At 43.8% G+C, this 20787-nt stretch overlaps 1 protein-coding gene across 4 annotated transcripts; it reads right to left on the reverse strand.

Annotated features, from left to right (window-relative positions):
- Nucleotides 1-537: 537 nt before the first annotated feature.
- LOC138774329 (ADP-dependent glucokinase-like) lies at nucleotides 538-19808 on the reverse strand. Of its 4 annotated transcripts, none has more exons than XM_069955078.1 (6): nucleotides 19094-19808; nucleotides 8332-8491; nucleotides 7167-7357; nucleotides 4453-4549; nucleotides 3911-4047; nucleotides 538-3633 (listed from the first exon to the last, which is right to left on the reverse strand). In XM_069955078.1, exons 1-6 carry the CDS (start codon nucleotides 19275-19277, stop codon nucleotides 2966-2968), a joined length of 1437 nt encoding a protein of 478 aa, XP_069811179.1. In that variant the 5' UTR covers nucleotides 19278-19808; the 3' UTR covers nucleotides 538-2965. The 4 variants fall into 4 exon arrangements, with proteins under 4 accessions (XP_069811179.1, XP_069811181.1, XP_069811182.1 ...); XM_069955080.1 differs by lacking the exon at nucleotides 19094-19808 and adding an exon at nucleotides 15669-16021; XM_069955081.1 differs by lacking the exon at nucleotides 19094-19808 and adding an exon at nucleotides 15512-15644.
- Nucleotides 19809-20787: the final 979 nt, after the last annotated feature.

The raw sequence follows: 20787 nt of genomic DNA on the forward strand, positions 1-20787 counted from the left end.
GACAGGTAAGTTTTTTTTACACTATGGGACAGGCAGAACTTCCAGCGGGGGTACGCAGCAGAATCCACTTGAAGTCCTCCACTCGGAATCTGTAGTATGCACATACCCTAAGGTCTCTCTTGTTTAAAAATGGAGAGCCAGAGACTGCTTTTCCTGGTTATACCTGCTGGTGATCAGGGTTTATAGAGGCCATACATTGAGCTGATTACTAGACCAGCTTTCATTTAAAATGGCATTTGGCTTTCTCCTCTTAAAGGGCTATTTCAGCACTGTCAAACTTTTAAAAAGCCTGTCAAGGTACATTTAAAAATGTCCACCTGCAGGAAATGCCTGTCAAGCCAGGTCACTGCATTCTGACTCACCCTGAATGATTTTAGGGCCGTAATTCCCCAAATAAATATAAAGACTATTAAAATGAATAATAACTCTGTACTCATCCAGGGCTACCACTGCTATTATAAATCCCTCCATAGACTGCAGCCACCAGGAATATTTTGAGAGATCATCATCATTCATTTACAATAACGAGTCATAAAATATATGCAAGACTTTTATTTCATTGGGTCCAACTCATTGGGTGACAGTTCTCTGAGTGTCTCTAAAAACAAAGTTTGATGTAAAACACAATGGTGGTGCATTTATAAATAATACATTAGTCTTTATGCAGAGTTTTGAATATTTGATGATTGATTCTGTTTGCATGTCATTTGACCTATGAACATTTCTTGGATTACTGCACGTGTGCCCTTTACCAATAAAGACTACTGAACTAAGCCCTGGAACCACCATCATAGTTACTGTCTTAATCATATTCATTGCCCTTTGGACACTTATGTGTGGAGCCACCATGATATTAGCTAATAAATCATTGCCTTGAGCTGCATTCCCTGGCAATGAATTTATATAAAATGTACACAGTGCTCAGGTAACCCAATTTGCACTCAGAGAACCCCTTTTTTTGGAGGATGCAACTTGGAAGGGGGAAAACAAAATACATTTCTGTGCCCTATAGAATATATACTTTATGGGCATGCACAGGAAGTGGAGCAGCAAACAAGACACTGGAGGACAGTGTAATTCTTGTGTTGCAACTTACTTCGTCAACAGCCCAAATTGTAAACCACATAACAGTACAATATTTAATAACAGTGACCACAATTTTTACATGACTTTTTTGTTAATGATGTTCTAAATTGAAGTCAATGTATCACTGAAAAGTTCTGATTACTTTAGGGGTAGCTTCAGCTTTTATGCCGTGTTAGACTTAGGCCTCCTGCAGCCATCCAGTTATGGACTTAAAAAATGTGATCCACTAAATGCATTTTGGGCCCATGGAGTGCCATTTATGGGCTGCCCGCAATCAAGGACGTAAGGGCAATAAAAAAATTTTGAGGTTCAGGACTTCCTGCAAATGCATGAACAGTGGAATCCACTGCTGTGTACATAGATTATGAACTGTAATAATTAGAGATTAAGTGGACTTTGAGTATGTGTGGGTTTCACCAAACCGAACTCTCAGTATTTGATTACCGGTGACTGAAGGTGGATGCAGCTTTGGTAAGTCATGGAAAATCAACGGCTGTATCAATGTTTTTCAGGCAGCCTTAGGGCTACATCCCACTTCTTTAGTCTAAAATAATGAAATGCTGAGACTTCAGGTTCAGACAACTCCAAACATACTCGAAGATCTCTTATCTCTAGTAGAGATGAGCGAACCCGATCGTACGGCATTTGATTGGCGGTGGCTGCTGAAGTTGGATAAAGCTCTAAGGTTGTCTGGAAAACATGGATACAGCCAATGACTATATCCATGTTTTACACATAGCCTTAGGGCTTTATCCAAGTTCAGCAGCCACTGCTAATCAAATGCCGAACATTTGGGTTCGGATGGACTCGAGCATGCTTGAGGTTCGCTCATCTCTAGTAATCATGGATGTGTGCAATAGGCCTTAGTATTATGTTCATGTTAACAATGCCTCCGTTTCCGCACTTTTCTACAATCCTGAACTTACCAGCAAAACACTGACTACTCCTCAAATGTCACTGATATTGGAGAACCCTCCCCTGGGAGTTTTTAATGCAGATAAACAGTTGTGCGTTGTCCGACTTCAAAACTGAACGTTTAGTTTTGGTCAGAATTAGCATCTAAATATGGAATGAAAACTTGAATGAAGATGAAGACTTTGGTCCTTACAAAAGAAACAAAATGTATAAAACAGATAAAATGGTCCAGAATACATTGGAAAGATTCCCAAATGGGAATAGTAAGGAATACAACCACATTTCAATAAAATGAAACAGGAAAAAGAATACTAAAACTCAGGAAAGACACATAAAAACATACATAAAATATGTAAGGACTGTTCACATTAATGGCTTCTGCCTAAAGGAACTTATGTTAAATCCCAAATCCGCTGCTTTTCAGGAAAAACTCAGCTATTCTGATCTATACCATAGTTATTAAATACAATCTATACTCTTTCCATAGTACCCTTTTCCTGGAGAAATGAGTTTATCCTGAAAGGGGGGGGGGTATAAAGCCATAAGGATATGTGGAAACTATGGAATTTGCACACTTCACCCGCCCCCACTTGAAGTTTCACCAAATCCATTCCATCTGCAGGCAGATTCCGCCATCCACCAAAAGAATTGACATGTCAATTCTTTGGGTGGAGGGTAGATTCTGCCTGAGCATAGAATAAAGCCTATGGGATGGTGGAACTTCAAGTGAGAGCGAGCACGGAATCCGCTGGAAGTTATCCTTGCAAATTGTGTAGAGTGCACATACCCTAAGCCTGTAATTCTCTTATTCAACAGGGCAACCTCACCTACGTTCACTAAGGAAACTGAACAAAATATGGCTCAGATGATGTCAGTTTCTGTCAATGTATCCTTCTTCACAGCATCTCATATATAGTTATCCAGTTGTGGAATGCTGGTCAGTCATTGTGCATTGAAAGTGGCTTTATATCTGCAGCACCAGCCCTGCAGCGGAGATATTGTCTCCTCCACCTGCAGTCTGAAACACTTCAGTACAGACCAAAACAGGTGCTAGGCATATCTCATAAGTCTCCTCTTCCCAACAAGAGACAGGGCGACTTTCTTTAAAAGGTATTCTCTGACTGCCAACTTCACGGCTGATGGAGAAAGAGTCATCCATGATAAGTTTAGCCTTACGTGTGTCAATATGGGCAGATCCACACACGTGCCTGTTGGCTGTCAGAGATGCCTTTGCTGTAGCGGACATAGTGTTCTTCCACATAGATCCTTTGGTCACCATCATCGCTTGAAACGCTAAAGTGTGGACATGTAGTCTGGTCAGTTGTCTCTGACCCCTTTTAGCTTCTTGGGATTTAAGCAGCTGATATAGCTCTCGCATTTGGTCCAAGATAGAGGCAACACGAGGGTAAGGGTCCGACAACACTGTAATGTTTCCTCCCTTGATAAGACTCAGAAGATTGGGGAGCTCCTGCTCGTTCATACCCAAGGAATCGGAATATGGAATGACATACTCTAGCAAATCCTTCATAAGATCTTGTTCCACAAAAGAGGCCATCTCAAAGTGACAACCTATCTCCTCATCCATAGATAGTAACATTTCTTGAAGAGCTTTAAGCCTGGTTTCACGCTGACCTGTATGAGGAAAAACAACAATCAATTTGGTTGATTTATAAGGCAGATATTATAAGCCATTGCTGATCATTGGCAGGTTGTGAAAACAGTGTATAGCCGACAATAATGTACAAGGTATGCACGACCCATCATGATTATGTGTGTGATCCTGGCTGCACGATCACTGAGCCATCTTAAAGGGTGTGCCCATAAAGAAGGACCCTTAACCAGTACCTTATACAGTTATAAGAGCAGCCACAATATGCTAGACTATTACATAATTTATGAGTGACCTTACCTGGTTTAAAGGGAAAACTATCCATCATCTGTAACCCTCCAATCACTAGGAGATCTGGTTTAAAACCTTCCAGTTTAGATTCAAAATCTTCCAGGGAATCGATCATTGGATTGTGAGAATCACTGTGGACTATGTACCTGTCAACATCAAATTATGACACGTCAAAACAAAGGTAGTAGTACATTCCCTGCCTATAGTGACTGTCTTTGTACTTACTAGAATAACACTATGAGGGTAGAATATCTTTAAATAGGACTACGTACCTCATAGCGAATGTCTAATTGCCCCTGTCTATATGACAGCTACTGGTCCTGGCTCAGAAATGCCTGCTCAGCCAATCAGTGACTGGGGTGGGACACCTCTGCAGTCACTGAATGGTTGAGCGGCTATTTCCTGCCGGGACGTGACAATGCAGGAAGCCAGGAGAAACAGGAAACCTGCGTCTATGAGCTGATGCCGCTGCACTACAGGGTCATGGGCACAGACAAGTATAGCTTCTATATTATTTTTCCACCACCCCTTGCCAGGAGGTTTGCGGTCACCTGTTGGCGCGACGTGATATATGATTTCCCCATTTGGCACCAGTAGGATATTCCATAATAAGGTGAATGTCAGCATCTGTTATGGGATCACCAGCCACTGCAGAAAAGAGAGGGGGTTAATGGCCAAAACATATCAGTACAGTTATCATATGGCAGATTTGTCATGGATTTCGCAGTGAAAGTCCACACCAGAATAGAGTAATAGATAATAGTTCAAACAGAAAAAGTGAACTGGCACAGCAAAGATTCCCTCTAGTAGAGTGCTTTTTTGCTGGCACGCAAGGAGTGTTTTTTATGCAATGAGACTGGAACAACAATGTTTCCCAGGAGGAAAAAAAAAAAGTCCTTTTGCAACAACTACTTACTTAAGAAATTAGTGGCGCTCACCACTGATTTCAGTCATAATTCATGATCCTTTATTCAAAAGTCCATATAAAAACAGCAGGTAAGAACACTTAGGTGAAATGTGCTGGCAAGTGCACATTTCACCTAATCGTTCTTACCTGCTGTTTTTTATATGGACTTTTGAATAAAGGATCATGAATTATGGCTGAAGTACATGGTGAGTGCCGCTAATTTCAAGAGTAATAGATAAGTTAGTAACACAGTGAAAAAAAATTTCACGGGTTCTCCATTTTCTCCATTTCTGTTGATTGGTGGTTTGCTGCAATTCCCACTAAATACAACGAAAAAGTTTATATCTGCTGCAAAAGTCACTTGTAACACAATCTGTGCTGTGGAAATGTTTTACAGTGTCTGAATATAAGAAACGTTTATGGAAACTATAAAGGTTCAAAGTCCTCTGTGTGAAAGTTTAATTGTCCTTTCATTGAGATCTGAACCAAAGCTGTGATGCACCTGTTAAGGTGCGGGTTATTTTCCCAATGTGCACTGCAACAAATGTAATCTACTGCATTGTAGATCATCATTTGTTGGCCACTAATGTCCTATGACACAAATATACTCAAATCATCCTGGGCAGTGAAATATATTAACTACACAAGATCAACTTAAAAGGTCCCACACCCCTGAAGACACTGCACGTGAACAGAGAAACATGACAATGTTGTAGCCTCACTTTCGCACCCAAATTCAACAGTAGTTAATAGCAATCTGTGAATCTGTATACCAGGTATCTTTAAATATCTAGGAGTAAGCTATAATAGAGTACAAAAAGAAGATACATTATGGAAATTGCCTATAATGACTAATGTATGATCTAAAATTAAGTATAATACAAATATATATTACATCTCTCATAATACATATTCCACTTGTTGGCTTCATCTAATAATTCTATTCTTACCTGTAGTCATGTGGTATATAAATTCAAGAATACACAGGCTGCCCATTCAGCAGTGAGTACAATATAAACTCCTCTTACTTATCCACCAAGCTCTCCACAATGCTGCACCTCCCTACATCCCCTCCCTCATCTTTCTACCACTCTCGTGCTCTATGCTTTACAATAACTTACTAAATCCTCCATAATCTGCACCTCTTGCATATGTCTCCAGGACATTATATGAGCTGCACCAGTTAGACTGGGTTCACACTACGTTTTTGCAATCCTTTTTTTTTTTTTTTTTTTTTGCAAAAAACAGATGGAAAAACGGATGCGTGTGTGCATCGGTTTTGATCAGTTTTTCCCTTGACTTTCATTATAAAAAAGTTTTTTTTGACGGACACAAAAATGAGGTCGACCGTACTTTTTTTTTTTTTTTTTTTTTTTATAATGGAAGTCAATGGAAAAACAGATCAAAACGGATGCACCCAGTTGCATTCGTTTTTTTAATCAGTTTTTCATCCTTTTTTTGTGCAAAAAACGAATTGCAAAAAACCCAGCCTTACCTCCAAAAGTCACACTCATTCCTGATACACAAAACTTTACATGTGCCCTGAAACACACATCTCTCCAAGCAGGTTAATCAGGTTCCCTAACTTGGTCACCCCCTACCCTCCAAGCACTTACACCTGTATATACAGAGATTGGTCAGTGACTGGTTCACCCACATTCACTTGTACTGTCCCAATATCAACACATTACTAAAAAAGTAATCTAAAAAACAGCCACAAGAGCTGCATGTGTGATTCCAACTATAGGAGAAAACTAACACCTGCATCGTCGTATATCAGGGTTGCTGGTTACTAACTGGCAGTCCCTAGAGTTAGGAAGTTTAATATTAAAGACAGTCTTTTATGTGAATTTATAATTTTTATAATTCAAACCCACAACACAAGTCGCAGGTGCCTACATTTCTAAAAATGGCCAGTGTGTAAGCAACAGATATCTTATCTCCTCCATAAACATGTATTCTCACATCAGCTTACTGTACGGAGATAAGCTGTGGCCAGACACCTTTGGCAGCTGCCCATCTATAGGAGGAAAGGATCAAGCAGGTAAAAATCACATGCCTTAGCCTTATTTCATCTAATAGAATCCGCTAACTCTAAAAGTCACATTTAAAAACAGCGCCACCCCTGCCCACAAGTTATATAACACCTTAGCCCCATTAACTTTAGGAGAGCCGAGCTGCAGTACCGCACAAAACCCAGGGGCAGGTGGGGTGCTGTTTTTTTTTGTTTTTTTTTTAAATGGAATTAATGGTTTACAAAATGTTTTTTTTCCACCCAGCCCCAATTTTTTATTCTTGACAAGCTTCATTGCAGGTTGTTTTGTGCTTATAATCCATTGCATTATCAGGGCAGCTTACCTGTGATGCGATCAGACAATACACTAATTTCTTCGGGACTCAGACGGCCCCCAAGAAGGACGTCACACCCTTCAGCAGCTAAGCGATTGGCCATAACTGGAGCATTCCCGCCAAGAGCCCAGCGCATTTCTGAGAGTCTTTTTGATGCATCTACAAGTTTGCTAAACAGGGTGTCGTTGGACACATAGCGTCTGTTCATAAGAGAGAACAACAACAAAATACTTTATTTTACTATACTTGGTTTAATTATTTTAACAATGTTGTCTTAAGAATACAACCCATTAGGGGGACACCCTCTCCACCTCTATTGGAGCCACCGACTATTTTCTCTCTGTAGACATTTATTATTTGGTCAGCTATTTATTGTAGATTCTCCTGACAGCAGCCAGCTGCAGCTTTCCCAGGCAATGTAAGTGACTGCTAGGTATTTCTTAAGGTTAGCAAAAATAGTGTACAATGAAGTGCCAAATACCGACATATTATTTTAATGGTGTAAAACACACCTCTCCAGCAGTGCTAAGCAAATACAGCACTATAATGCATCACAAAATAACTCCCCAATGGCACTAGACATAATGCACCGCTCCCCCACTGTTAGCTATACTGTCCTATCCCCCCACCAACACCAATAGCAGTACTTCCCACCTAACCATTTATTCTAATGACAGCTACACACTGCCCCCTTCTTATCTGTCCCTTCCCCCACTGCCAAATGCATCTGCATTGTAGACATAAAGGAGATTCTGGAGACGACAAGGAGAGTTTCAGGAGCTCCTGGCTCATCTGCAGCTCAGCTTCCCTGTAATCTCCAGACTCCTGTTGCACTACACTCCGGCAGCAGGACCTCTGCACTCATGGTCATGTGACCATGATTCCATTGCATGTCCTTTACCTATTCTAAGCATAAAAAGTGCACTGAAATTGGAAGGCTGGCATTACCAGGGCAGTATGTGCCTTGGAGACGACGCTTTGTGCCAATGCCCAACATAGGCATCACAAAGAACTGCTGCAATCTGCAAACTATAGACTGCCCTTAACAGGTATGATGACAGTCTCTAAAGGCAACCATGATGAATTTGATTTTACTAGATTATTAGCCAAGTAGCTCCAAACTAAACCCTATTTTATAATATTAACATTAGGAATGAATATAATATATACTTACTCTGAAGCAGCGCCTGGGGGGAAGAAGTAGGCAAAGCTCTCAGCAAGTTGTGTCTCGTTCTCAATGAAGTTGTGGTGGACTGGATTGTAGCTGGGCTGTATGGCCGCCTCCTGCATTAATGCCACTCCATCTACTATGATATCAAGACAACCTCCAAAACCTGGCAGGAACAAAAGAAAAAAGCTAATTAGAGAGATTTCTATAGAACAGAGAGTGATTTATCGGGAACAAAAACACTTAGGAAAATGTCGAGATGAGAAAACAAGATAAAGTTGTTGGGACAGAGTCATGATCCTATAAATCTATGTTACTGAAACAGAGTAACTGTATTGTTTAATATGTGGTGCTAAGATATTGTAAAGTTATGAGCCCAGACAGGAAAAAAACTTGGTGGGAATTTTTCTGAAAACTAAAAAGTTGCACTTTTTTGCACAATGCTTCAAATGTCTATGCAAAACAAAGGAAAACCCTCTTTTTGCACAAAGTAATTGCTTGAAAATGTGAAACAATTTAATACAATACAAATGACTAACAATAAGCTAAGCCCAGTGATCTACATAGGACTGGTGTTTCATGCGCCACTATAAACACACCCAGATGAAACATGCTGGGTGTGACAGGTGACTTGCAGTTTATGCTGTACCTAGCACAAGCTCTTAAATACACATTGATTATTGCTTACTCAGGTCCTACAGCTTTGTGCAATATTCTACTCAATACTTTATATGGGGTACAATATATCTTATTTAATATTGATAATAAACTCTTTGACGTTTAAAGGGGAACTATCAGCAGGTAAGACAAACTAACTGGTAGCTCCCTAGTGGGCATGGGGCGCTGAGAATAAAGGCATGTCTGTTACCTTCATTCTCAGCGCCATTCCCATGCTGTTTATTCTGAAATCCTCTGCCCGGTAAGCAGAGCACTGGTGGCGTGGCTACTGCCTCAAAGCGCCGATTCCACCCGTCCCCCAGACAGCCCCCTCCACTAATAATCATCTGTTGGTGTAGCCCTGTCCCCCGTGCAGGGATCTGCCCCCGGAACAGTGCTCGGGGGCAGTAGCCCTGCCCCGAGTGCAGGGATCTGCCCCCGGAATGGTCCTCGGGGGCAGTAGCCTCGCCCCCAGTGCTTCTAACTGCTTACCAGGCAGAGAATTTCATACCTAACAGCACGGGAACAGTGCCGAAATTAAGACATACCTTCATCCTCAGTGCCCCGTGCCCACTAGGGAGCTATCAGCAGGTTAGATTTGTCTAACCTGCTGATAGTTCCCCTTTGAGGATATGTTTACACAACTGATTACAGACCCTCTCATTTACATGGTCCCAATAACACATCAGTAGGTATTACGGGGCCACTCCAGGGCTGTGATCAGTGTTGCAAAAAAGGCTGGCAAATCCTAGTACAAGCTGCAGTTGCTGCACCGATCACCATTCGCCTAAAAATGGGTCTGTGCAATTGCGGACAGCTACGGATAAACAATCGTAGCGCTGACCGTAGCTGCAGGTCTGCAGCCATGGACGTGTAAACCAAGCCTAAGATTTTAATGCCCATTTGTGATACACATCCAGGTTACATTTACCCATGTTCCAGCGTCTACTTGGTTTTATGCAATTTTATAAGAGGTTTTCTTTTTTATTTCAAGAACAGAAACAAAATTGCTAATTCGTGCACAAAAAGTGTAAAATGTCACATGAAACACTATATTCCCCAGTGTCGGCACAGTGTACGACTGCAAACTGTAGCAGAAGAGGTTGAGTAAACATTCTAGTTAATCAGTTTGGAAACAAATCCCTGAAACAAAGCTGCCAGACTGGATCTTAAAGCAACAGAAAACCAGTAATGCCGCCGCTGTTTACACAGATCCCAGTGACCTCATGTAAACCAAGTATTTGTAGAATGTAAAGTTGCTAACATGAAAGTCTGTGCATGAATGGGAGACCCAGTTAATTGGGCAGATCTGTATGAGGACCTGCCACCTGTTCTGTCTATATTGTTACATCATTCTACTTCCGGGAAATGACAATTCTGGAGCACCTCTCACAGATCACTATATTGTGTTATTCCTATTATGAATAAACTGACAACTGGGTGTCGTTAGAGGTGTGTGTGACACTAGACCAGATTGGACTGCATAGGGGTAACACCCAGATGTCAGTATAGTTATACATTTCTGGTGAGATCACCATACTGTAGGAATGACACAAGACAGAGATCGAGGTCCAGAATTGTTACTTCAAGGGGACTGCAATTATTTAGTAAAACAGACATACCAGGTTGAAAAATTGTGACACTCTTCAGGCCTCTCGTAACAGGGGATGTATGGATATAGATTTTTTTTTACATGCTGGGACTTTGCCCAGTAAATGTGCATTGAAAATACAGCGGAAAACCAGCCTGAGGGTTCAGAATAAACATTATATGACAATCAAAGATTTCCATATGGAAATGAGTCAATGCCAAGAAACGCACCACAATGGGTAAGCAGGAACAGATCATGTGGGTTACAGATACTGGCCCTGTGCCTATGCACAGTCCGCTCCCCTATACAATATCCTGTCTTGATATTTGTTTTCCAGTTCTTTTAAAATGTAACATATTATACACTGCACTCCACATAAGAGTAATGGCTACTCCCTAAAAAGTATGGATCACATCACACCTCGAGAAAGGCTGCAGGTGTGTCCAAGTTTCTGCTGTCACTAGATAAAGGCCATAGGAAAGGCCATGGAAAAAGCATAGTGTTATCCTAGATCCCAGTGTAAGCAATTACATGCCCTATGTATGTGTGTGTGTGTGTGTGTGTGTGTGTGTGTGTGTGTGTGTGTGTAAATGTATGTATGGGTGTTTTTTTTTTCACATTCTTCAATAAAGACCCTTATATCTAAGGGCCCTTTTACACGGAAAGATTATCTGACAGATTATCTGCCAAAGATTTGAAGCCAAAACCAGGAATGGATTTGAAAAGAGGAGAAATCTCAGGCTTTCCTTTATTACCTGATCTCTGTTTATAGTCCATTCCTGGCTTTGGCTTCAAATCGTTGGCAGATAATCTGTCAAATAATCTTTCCGTGTAAAAGGGCCCTAAGGTAAGGGAGTACATATACTGTCACAATTGTACAAAGATGGAGCTTGAAGATGGAATCTGAGCTGCCACATTCTATGTTTTACAGATATCTACAATAAAGACAGGCAGAAACACAGTTCAGGTGGCCGCCTATAACTATAACAACTAATGTTCTATTAAAATCAGTACTAACCTCTGGGGACTCTATAGGGCTGATTTCTGCTATATGTAGGGAGTTACTGCCTGTATGTCAAGATAGCTGACCTCTTACGGTAAAAGAGCAACGGGCGGGAGATGTGGAGCCTATCACAGAAGACCGGTGGGCAGATATGTTAGGCCTGAAATTGGCAATATCGGAAACACATTGCAGTTGTTCCTTCTCCATAAGGTATGTCGCACACCTAAATTTGTTGCATTGAAATGGTTTAAAGTGTCCTCGCTGCAACATGGAGGATGCACATATTATTCATCTCATGTGGAGTAGCATGGCTCTCCACATGGCTGGAGGGAGGTGCTTGAGAGTTATTGGGATAACTATACAGCCTGATCCCCTGAAATGCATCCTGGGGTTAGTTCACCTGAACAGATTGGTATGGAACTTGCATTATTCCTCTATGGTCGGCTAGTCAGCCTGATGCTTTTGAAGTGCCGCTCCATGATCCAGGAAAAGTTGGATCCAATCCTGGGAAACTAGGAGAAGTTTCCCAGGACAGGATCCAGCTTTAATCCAGCTTTTCCAGGCCCCCAAACTGGCATGGAGTTTAAAGGCAGTGCAGGGCCAGGGCAGTATGTGGGGGTGGCTCGTACAGGATTCATGGGGCCCCATAAATCCTAGCTATGCACCTGCTGGAGACTTATGGAATATCAATGTCATATTACCCCTGATATTTGAACCTTAAAGGGAACCAACCACTTAAACGCCTGTAACGCTATGGGAATGTGCTGTAGCAGCACCCAGCACACTTCCCAAACATGCTTCTACACCCCCCGTCCCTGGAATGTACAGCCCGAAAACTTACTTTATAAACTTGGTGCCCTGTATGTAAATTGCCCCAAGTAGTCACGGTGGGTGGTGAGGCGCGGCAAGTAGTCACGGTCCCCTGGGCGTTACGGAGCGATCCAGCGGAGTAAAGCGGGTCCGGCCTGCGCAGGTGCAAAATAGCCTCGAACTCATTGTCAGATCTCCGACAATGAATTTGAGGCATTCTGCACCTGCACAGTATTGCACTGATTTGGCCCGCTGTACTGCGCGCATGAGAGGCACAGCAAGAACGTAGGCGTGCTGACGTTAGGGACAGCGCGCCTCTCGGTGATGTCGCCACAATTATGCAGGCTAATCATGCCCAGAGGGGCGTGATTACCGCTCCGGTACGCCCAGGGGACCGTGACTACTTGGGGGCAATTTACATACAGGGTGCCAAGTTTATAAAGTAAATTATCGGGCTGTACATTTCAGGGACGGGGGGGGACGCTGCTACGCTGCTACAGCACATTCCCATAGCGTTACAGGCGTTTTTTAAGTGACTGGTTCCCTTTAAAAGACCAACAGAATAAGGGCCCTATTACACCAACAGATTAGCCGGCAGATTTTTTTTAAGCCAAAGCCAGGAATGGATTTGAAAAGAGGAGAAATCTCAGTCTTTCCCTTTATGACCTGTTCCCTGTCTATAGTCCATTCCTGGCTTTGGCTCCAAAAAAATCTGTCAGATAATCTGTTGGTGTAATAGGGCCCAAACTATGGCTCCTTGATATGATATGTATCCCAGGTTTTAGGAGTGAACAGCTGCACAGACAATGGCTGGATCATTCGTGTAACGCTTCACTTCCACCATTGTTGGCAGCACATCCCCTGTTTACACAGGGAGATGTGTTACAGACTAACATTGAATTTTAAGGTCACATGATCTATGTCATCAGCCATGACAAGGGACAATGACCTGTTTTCCCAATAAAAGCTCTGCGTTCTTACACCACATGTATATAGGTTGGGTGAGGTGTAATTCCCTCAGGTGTTTCCTGCCAGGCCTAAAGCGATGATGCCACGTTCACCTTCCATAAGACGCTGCAGTCAGTCACTGGTTATGTGTCATACATGCACAAGCAAAGACCACAGGGTCCAGCATTGTCAGCAGTGAGGTGGGCAAAAAAACAATTTTTAGTAACATTAGTATATTTAGGCATTAGGGATGTTTTTCCATTACGCTTTATAGAACTCAAGAGGAAAATACAGCAGTTTTAAGGCCCAAAAGATCGGCTAAAAAAATAGAGGTAAAATTATCAAGAGGCCTATGCTGCCCATAGCAACCAATCACAGCTCAGCTTACACTTTACCACAGCGCATTAATATTTGAAAGTTAAGCTGTAATTGGTTGCTATGGCAACAAGGAACATTCCCTACACAAGCACTTAGTAAATCTCTTCTATAGTGTGCACATAGCCTTAATGGGTTATCTAGCGGTTAAAAAGCACGGCCCTTTTTCCCCCAGAGACATGACTCTTGTCTCCAGTTTAGGTGTGGTTTACAAATAAAGGGGAACTATAAGCAGGTTATACTACCCTGCTGATAGTCCCCTATAGCGCTGGGGACATCAAGGAGGAAAGTATGTGGCTTACCTTCCTCCTTGGTGCCAAACTCTGGAGCATAGTTAGGAGCACTGCCACGTCATCTAGTCCACCCCTAATGAAAATCGATGGAGGGGGCAGACCAGATGACGCGGCAGTGCTCCTAATGCTGCTGCGGAGTGGAGTTTACCCTGAAGAACAGCAAGGGGCTGAGGAGGAAGGTAAGAGACATACCTACCTCCTCAGCTTTCCCGGCGCTATAAGGGGATATCAGTAGATTAGATTAGTCCCCTAAACTACAATTGCTTTAATGGAACAAAGTTGCAAAACCACATCTAAACTGGAGACAACAGTGGTGCTGTCTTTGGAAGAAAGCGGCCAAGTTTATCCAATGCTGGGTAACCCCTTTAATATGTAGAAGGCCTGATAATAAATCACAATTATGGTGCGTTTACACGTAACAATTATTGTGCAAATTTGCACGAATTCGAACGATAATCGTACGTGTAAACGCAGCGAGCGATCAAACGACAAACGAGAAATCGTTCATTTTGATCTTACAATATGTTCTCAAATCGTCGTTCGCAAAAGATTCGCAGATCGTTCCGTGTAAACAGTCGTTTGACGATTAAACCAATGTGTGAGATAGGCTTAAGCGATCGCAAAGCGATTTTCCGTACGAAATACTGTACTGTATAAACGCTGATCGTTATGAAAAAAAATAAATAGTTATTCCGACATCGTTAATCGTACGATCGGGCCAATTATCGTTTCATGTAAACGCAGCATTACCTCCTAACATAAGGTGTCCTTTACATACACATCTTAAACGAGTCCCGAACTGACCACTTACAGCTAAACCCAATTTATATGATCATACAAACACACTATATTATATATTGCATTGTTTTACTATTTCCTCTATTTAAAAAAAAAAAAAAAAAAAGAAGGAACAGAAATGCTTTGCATCCCTATATTCTGATCATATAACTTTTTTATTTTTTCCTCTGGACCGTGACCTATAGTTATGATCTGTGCCATTTTGGGGGTGGATGTGACTTTAATGGCTTTTTTACCATTTTATTTCTATGATATTGTGGCAATACCAAATGTGTTTATTTTCTGGAGTTCAGACCTTTTCTGCTGGCAAAACGAGATAAGGAGGGATTTAAAGGGGTTATCCAGGGCTACAAAAACATGGCCACTTTTCCCCCTACTGTTGTCTCCAGTTCAGGTGTGGTTTGCAATTAAGCTCCATTTACTTCAATGGAACTGAGTTTCAAAACCCCATCCAACAGTAGGGGGAGAAGTGGCCATGTTTTTGTAGCACTGGATAACCCCTTTAAAAGGAGTTATCCAGGCAGAGAAAACATGGCTGCTTTGTTCCAGAAATTCCTCTCCTGTCCTCAGTTTGGGTCTCAGTTCCATTGAAGTGAATAGAGGTGAACTGTAACACCACACATATCCAGACGATAGGGGTGGTGCCGTTTTCGCAATGAACTAGCTGTGATTTTTCTAATTTTCTAATAACCGCCTTGAGATTTTTCTTACCAGGTTTTTTTTTCAGCTGTAGGTTTTTAACTTCACTGCTTGTTTTTGGGCTTTAAACTCGTAACAAAAGACAAAACACGCAACATCCAACACATGCCGTGTGACTGGACCACTTTCTATTACACTTCTCTAGTCCCCTAAGCATTGGATTGCTTACCTGGTGAAAGCAGTGAACTTCATACAGCCTGTATTTACAGGTCTCCCAATGGGGCAGCCACAAAGACCTTCAGAGGGCCTCCACCTGCCATAGTAACCAACGGACACCCCGCAACTGTGTTGCAGAGTGCCAATCAGTCCCTTGTCAGATGTGGCACCTGTCAAGTCACCCTTTATTATGCCATGATCACTAGATTATGATACGAAGAGGGTTAAACTGCCAACCTCATAACTGCAGCTGCAGACAAGCATCGCCTGTAAGATACAACCCGCACCCTCAGTATATAGATCAGCCTCAGCTCCTAAGGGTAGGTTCACACTGCGTTTTCAGCATCCGTTTAACGGATCCATTTTTTTTAGCGGTCAAAAAAGTAGTGTCAACAGTACTTTATTGTGCGTCAAAAAAAACGCATCCGTTTTGATGCGTTTTTTTTTTATAATGGAAGTCAATGGAAAAACGGATCAAAAACGGATGCACACAAATGCATCCGTTTTTTGCAATCCGTTTTTTTGCAAAAAACTGATCCGTTAAACGGATGCTCAAAACGCAGTGTGAACCTAGCCTAAGCCCGTTCCCATACTCAATAGTTACTGAGGTATTGGCAGGCAGAAAAAAAAGACAAGCCAGGACTGAGAGCCATCAAAATGGCAGCAGCTGCAGGGGACTGGGGGCAGGTGAGTATCAATTCTTTTTTTAGGCTATGGTTCTGCGTTGATGGTGTTAAACAGCCATTCATGTGGAACGGCCGTTGTTTCTACAGTGTGGGAATATAGCCTTATCCTTACACCCACTATATAATGTATTCTCAGACAATCCCTTCAATAATTATACTATGTATCCTCCCACAGCCCCTTGTCACATCTGACTGCACAAATATAATAGTTATACAAACTTATTTTCTGCAAAATGCAACAGATGTCTATCAGCTTGTGGCTTATGAACAGGGATCACAGGCAGCTGCTATCCATGCAGCTCTCTAATATACAGGGATATGAAGCCCCAGAGAACTGCAGGACAGACCATCGTATGAGACCCATACATGCAGTGGAGGACAGCTCCCTGGTCACCCATCACCTGGCTATGTTATACACCAGCATCGGTGCTCCCTGGTCACCCATCACCTGGCTATGTCATACACCAGCATCGGTGCTCCCTGGTCACCCATCACCTGGCTATGTCATACACCAGCATCGGTGCTCCCTGGTCACCCATCACCTGGCTATGCTATACACCAGCATCGGTGCTCCCTGGTCACCCATCACCTGGCTATGTCATACACCAGCATCGGTGCTCCCTGGTCACCCATCACCTGGCTATGCTATACACCAGCATCGGTGCTCCCTGGTCACCCATCACCTGGCTATGTCATACACCAGCATCGGTGCTCCCTGGTCACCCATCACCTGGCTATGTTATACACCAGCATCGGTGCTCCCTGGTCACCCATCACCTGGCTATGTTATACACCAGCATCGGTGCTCCCTGGTCACCCATCACCTGGCTATGCTATACACTATATCAAACACCAGAATCACCTGGCTATGCTATACACTATATTAAACACCAGCATCACCTGGCTATGCTATACACTATATTATACACCAGCATGGGTGCTCCCTGATCACCCATCACCAGGCTATGCTACACACTATACTATACACCAGCATCACCTGGCTATGCTATACACTATATTATACCCCAGCATCACCTGGCTATGCTATACACTATATTATACCCCAGCAGGGGTGCTCCCTCTCCCCATCACCTGGCTATGCTATACACTATATTATACCCCAGCATTACCTGGCTATGCTATACATTATATTATACCCCAGCAGGAGCGCTCCCTCTCCCCATCACCTGGCTATGCTATACACTATATTATACCCCAGCATTACCTGGCTATGCTATACATTATATTATACCCCAGCAGGAGCGCTCCCTCTCCCCATCACCTGGCTATGCTATACACTATATTATACCCCAGCATCACCTGGCTATGCTATACACTATATTATACCCCAGCATCACCTGGCTATGCTATACACTATATTATACCCCAGCATCACCTGGCTATGCTATACACTATATTATACCCCAGCATCACCGGGCTATGCTATACACTATATTATACCCCAGCATCACCGGGCTATGCTATACACTATATTATACCCCAGCATCACCTGGCTATGCTATACACTATATTATACCCCAGCATCACCTGGCTATGCTATACACTATATTATACCCCAGCATCACCTGGCTATGCTATACACTATATTATAGCCCAGCAGGGGTGCTCCCTCTCCCCATCACCTGGCTATGCTGTACACTATATTATACCCCAGCAGGGGTGCTCCCTCTCCCCATCACCTGGCTATGCTGTACACTATATTATAGCCCAGCAGGGGTGCTCCCTCTCCCCACCACCTGGCTATGCTATACACTATATTATACCCCAGCATCACCTGGCTATGCTATACACTATATTATACCCCAGCATCACCAGGCTATGCTATACACTATATTATACCCCAGCATCACCTGGCTATGCTATACACCATAATATACCCCAGCATCACCAGGCTATGCTATACACTATAATATACCCCAGCATCACCTGGCTATGCTATACACCATATTATAGCCCAGCAGGGGTGCTCCCTCTCCCCATCACCTGGCTATGCTATACACTATATTATACCCCAGCATCACCAGGCTATGCTGTACACTATATTATACCCCAGCATCACCTGGCTATGCTATACACTATATTATACCCCAGCATCACCTGGCTATGCTGTACACTATATTATACCCCAGCATCACCGGGCTATGCTATACACTATATTATACCCCAGCATCACCTGGCTATGCTATACACTATATTATACCCCAGCATCACCTGGCTATGCTATACACTATATTATACCCCAGCATCACCGGGCTATGCTATACACTATATTATACCCCAGCATCACCTGGCTATGCTATACACTATATTATACCCCAGCATCACCTGGCTATGCTATACACTATATTATACCCCAGCATCACCTGGCTATGCTATACACTATATTATACCCCAGCATCACCTGGCTATGCTATACACTATATCATACCCCAGCAGGAGCGCTCCCTCTCCCCATCACCTGGCTATGCTGTACACTATATTATACCCCAGCATCACCTGGCTATGCTATACACTATATTATTCCCCAGCATCACCGGGCTATGCTGTACACTATATTATACCCCAGCATCACCTGGCTATGCTATACACTATATTATACCCCAGCATCACCGGGCTATGCTATACACTATATTATACCCCAGCATCACCTGGCTATGCTATACACTATATCATACCCCAGCAGGAGCGCTCCCTCTCCCCATCTCCTGTGCATCCTCCCGGTCTCACTCACCGATCGCTATCCGAGGAGGTCGCTCCACGTCTAAGCCAACTTTCTGCTCCGCCCGCAGCAGAGATGAGAGCACGGTATCCAGCCGGCTCTGCAGGTTATCCTTCTCCACATGGCGCAGCCAGTAAGCGAGCAGCAGCGCCAGCAGTGACAGGAGGGGGAGACACAGGAGCTTGGGAGCAGCCATGGGGGACTCCTGCCAGCACACACAGCGCCACTACTCCTGCAGCACACACAGCGCCACTACTCCTGCCAGCACACACAGCGCCACTACTCCTGCCAGCACACACAGCGCCACTACTCCTGCAGCACACACAGCGCCACTACTGCTGCAGCACACACAGCGCCACTACTCCTGCAGCACACACAGCGCCACTACTCCTGCAGCACACACAGCGCCACTACTCCTGCAGCGCTATCCCAGCCTATAGACAGCGCCTCCTGCAGGACAGTCTGCGCATTGTGTCAGCCGCTCCGGCGTCTCCTGTCTATAGCAGCAGGTAGCAGGCAGTCACACAGCGGCTCCCCGGCCGGGCCTCTTCCTCCGGGGTAGGAGGGGTTGTCAGGACACACACACGGAAGCTACACCCGGAGCCCTGCTCCATCCCATAGGGTCAGCCCTCTTCCAGCTGCGGGGGGCAGGCTCTGCTGGGGTGGGTGTGCCCACGGGTACAGACTACATCCCATTACTCAGGAGCACCTTTGATGACGCCGTGCCCATGTGACCTTTGTGGGCGGAGCTATCTTCTGTGTGCTGAGTTCCCGGGCTTTCCCATCAGTAGAGCCCGTCTGTTCTGTGTTCAGATATTTTTCCTTAGTGCAGGGGCAGGTGGCTGTAACCACTGCTTGGGTGCAATGTTCTGCAGGTGGCTGTAACCACTGCCTGGGTGCAATGTTCTGCCGGGACAGGAGGCTGTAATCACTGCCTGGGTGCAATATTCTGCAGGGACATGGGGCTGTAACCACTGCCTGGGTGCAATGTTCTGCTAGGACAGGGTATGTTGTTGTACTGTTATGCAATAGTCCGCAGGAACAGGTGTATGTGGCTGTAATTTTGTTGCAGTGTTTTGTTAGGACATGGTGCTGTAATGACTAGGTGTACTGTTCTGCAGGGGTAGGGGGCTTTAATGACTTCCTGGGTGTACTGTTTTGCTGGGACAGGGTATTGTCATGCAATGTTCTGCAGGGACAGGATACTGTTATGCAATGTTCTGCAGGGACAGGGGTCTCACTGTACTGTCATGCAATGTTCTGCAGGGACAGGATACTGTTATGCAATGTTCTGCAGGGACAGGGGTCTCACTGTACTGTTATGCAATGTTCTGCAGGGACAGAATACTGTCATGCAATGTTCTGCAGGGACAGGATACTGTTATGCAATGTTCTGCAGGGACAGGGGTCTCACTGTACTGTTATGCAATGTTCTGCAGGGACAGAATACTGTCATGCAATGTTCTGCAGGGACAGGGTACTGTTATGCAATGTTCTTTAGGGACAGGGGTCTCGCTGTACTGTCAGGCAATGTTCTGCAGGGGCAGGGGTCTCACTGTACTGTCATGCAATGTTCTGCAGGGACAGGATACTGTTATGCAATGTTCTGCAGGGACAGGGGTCTCACTGTACTGTTATGCAATGTTCTGCAGGGACAGAATACTGTCATGCAATGTTCTGCAGGGACAGGGTACTGTTATGCAATG

Source organism: Dendropsophus ebraccatus, chromosome 15 (assembly GCF_027789765.1).
Source record: "Dendropsophus ebraccatus isolate aDenEbr1 chromosome 15, aDenEbr1.pat, whole genome shotgun sequence".
In the NCBI taxonomy this organism is placed as follows: domain Eukaryota; kingdom Metazoa; phylum Chordata; class Amphibia; order Anura; family Hylidae; genus Dendropsophus; species Dendropsophus ebraccatus.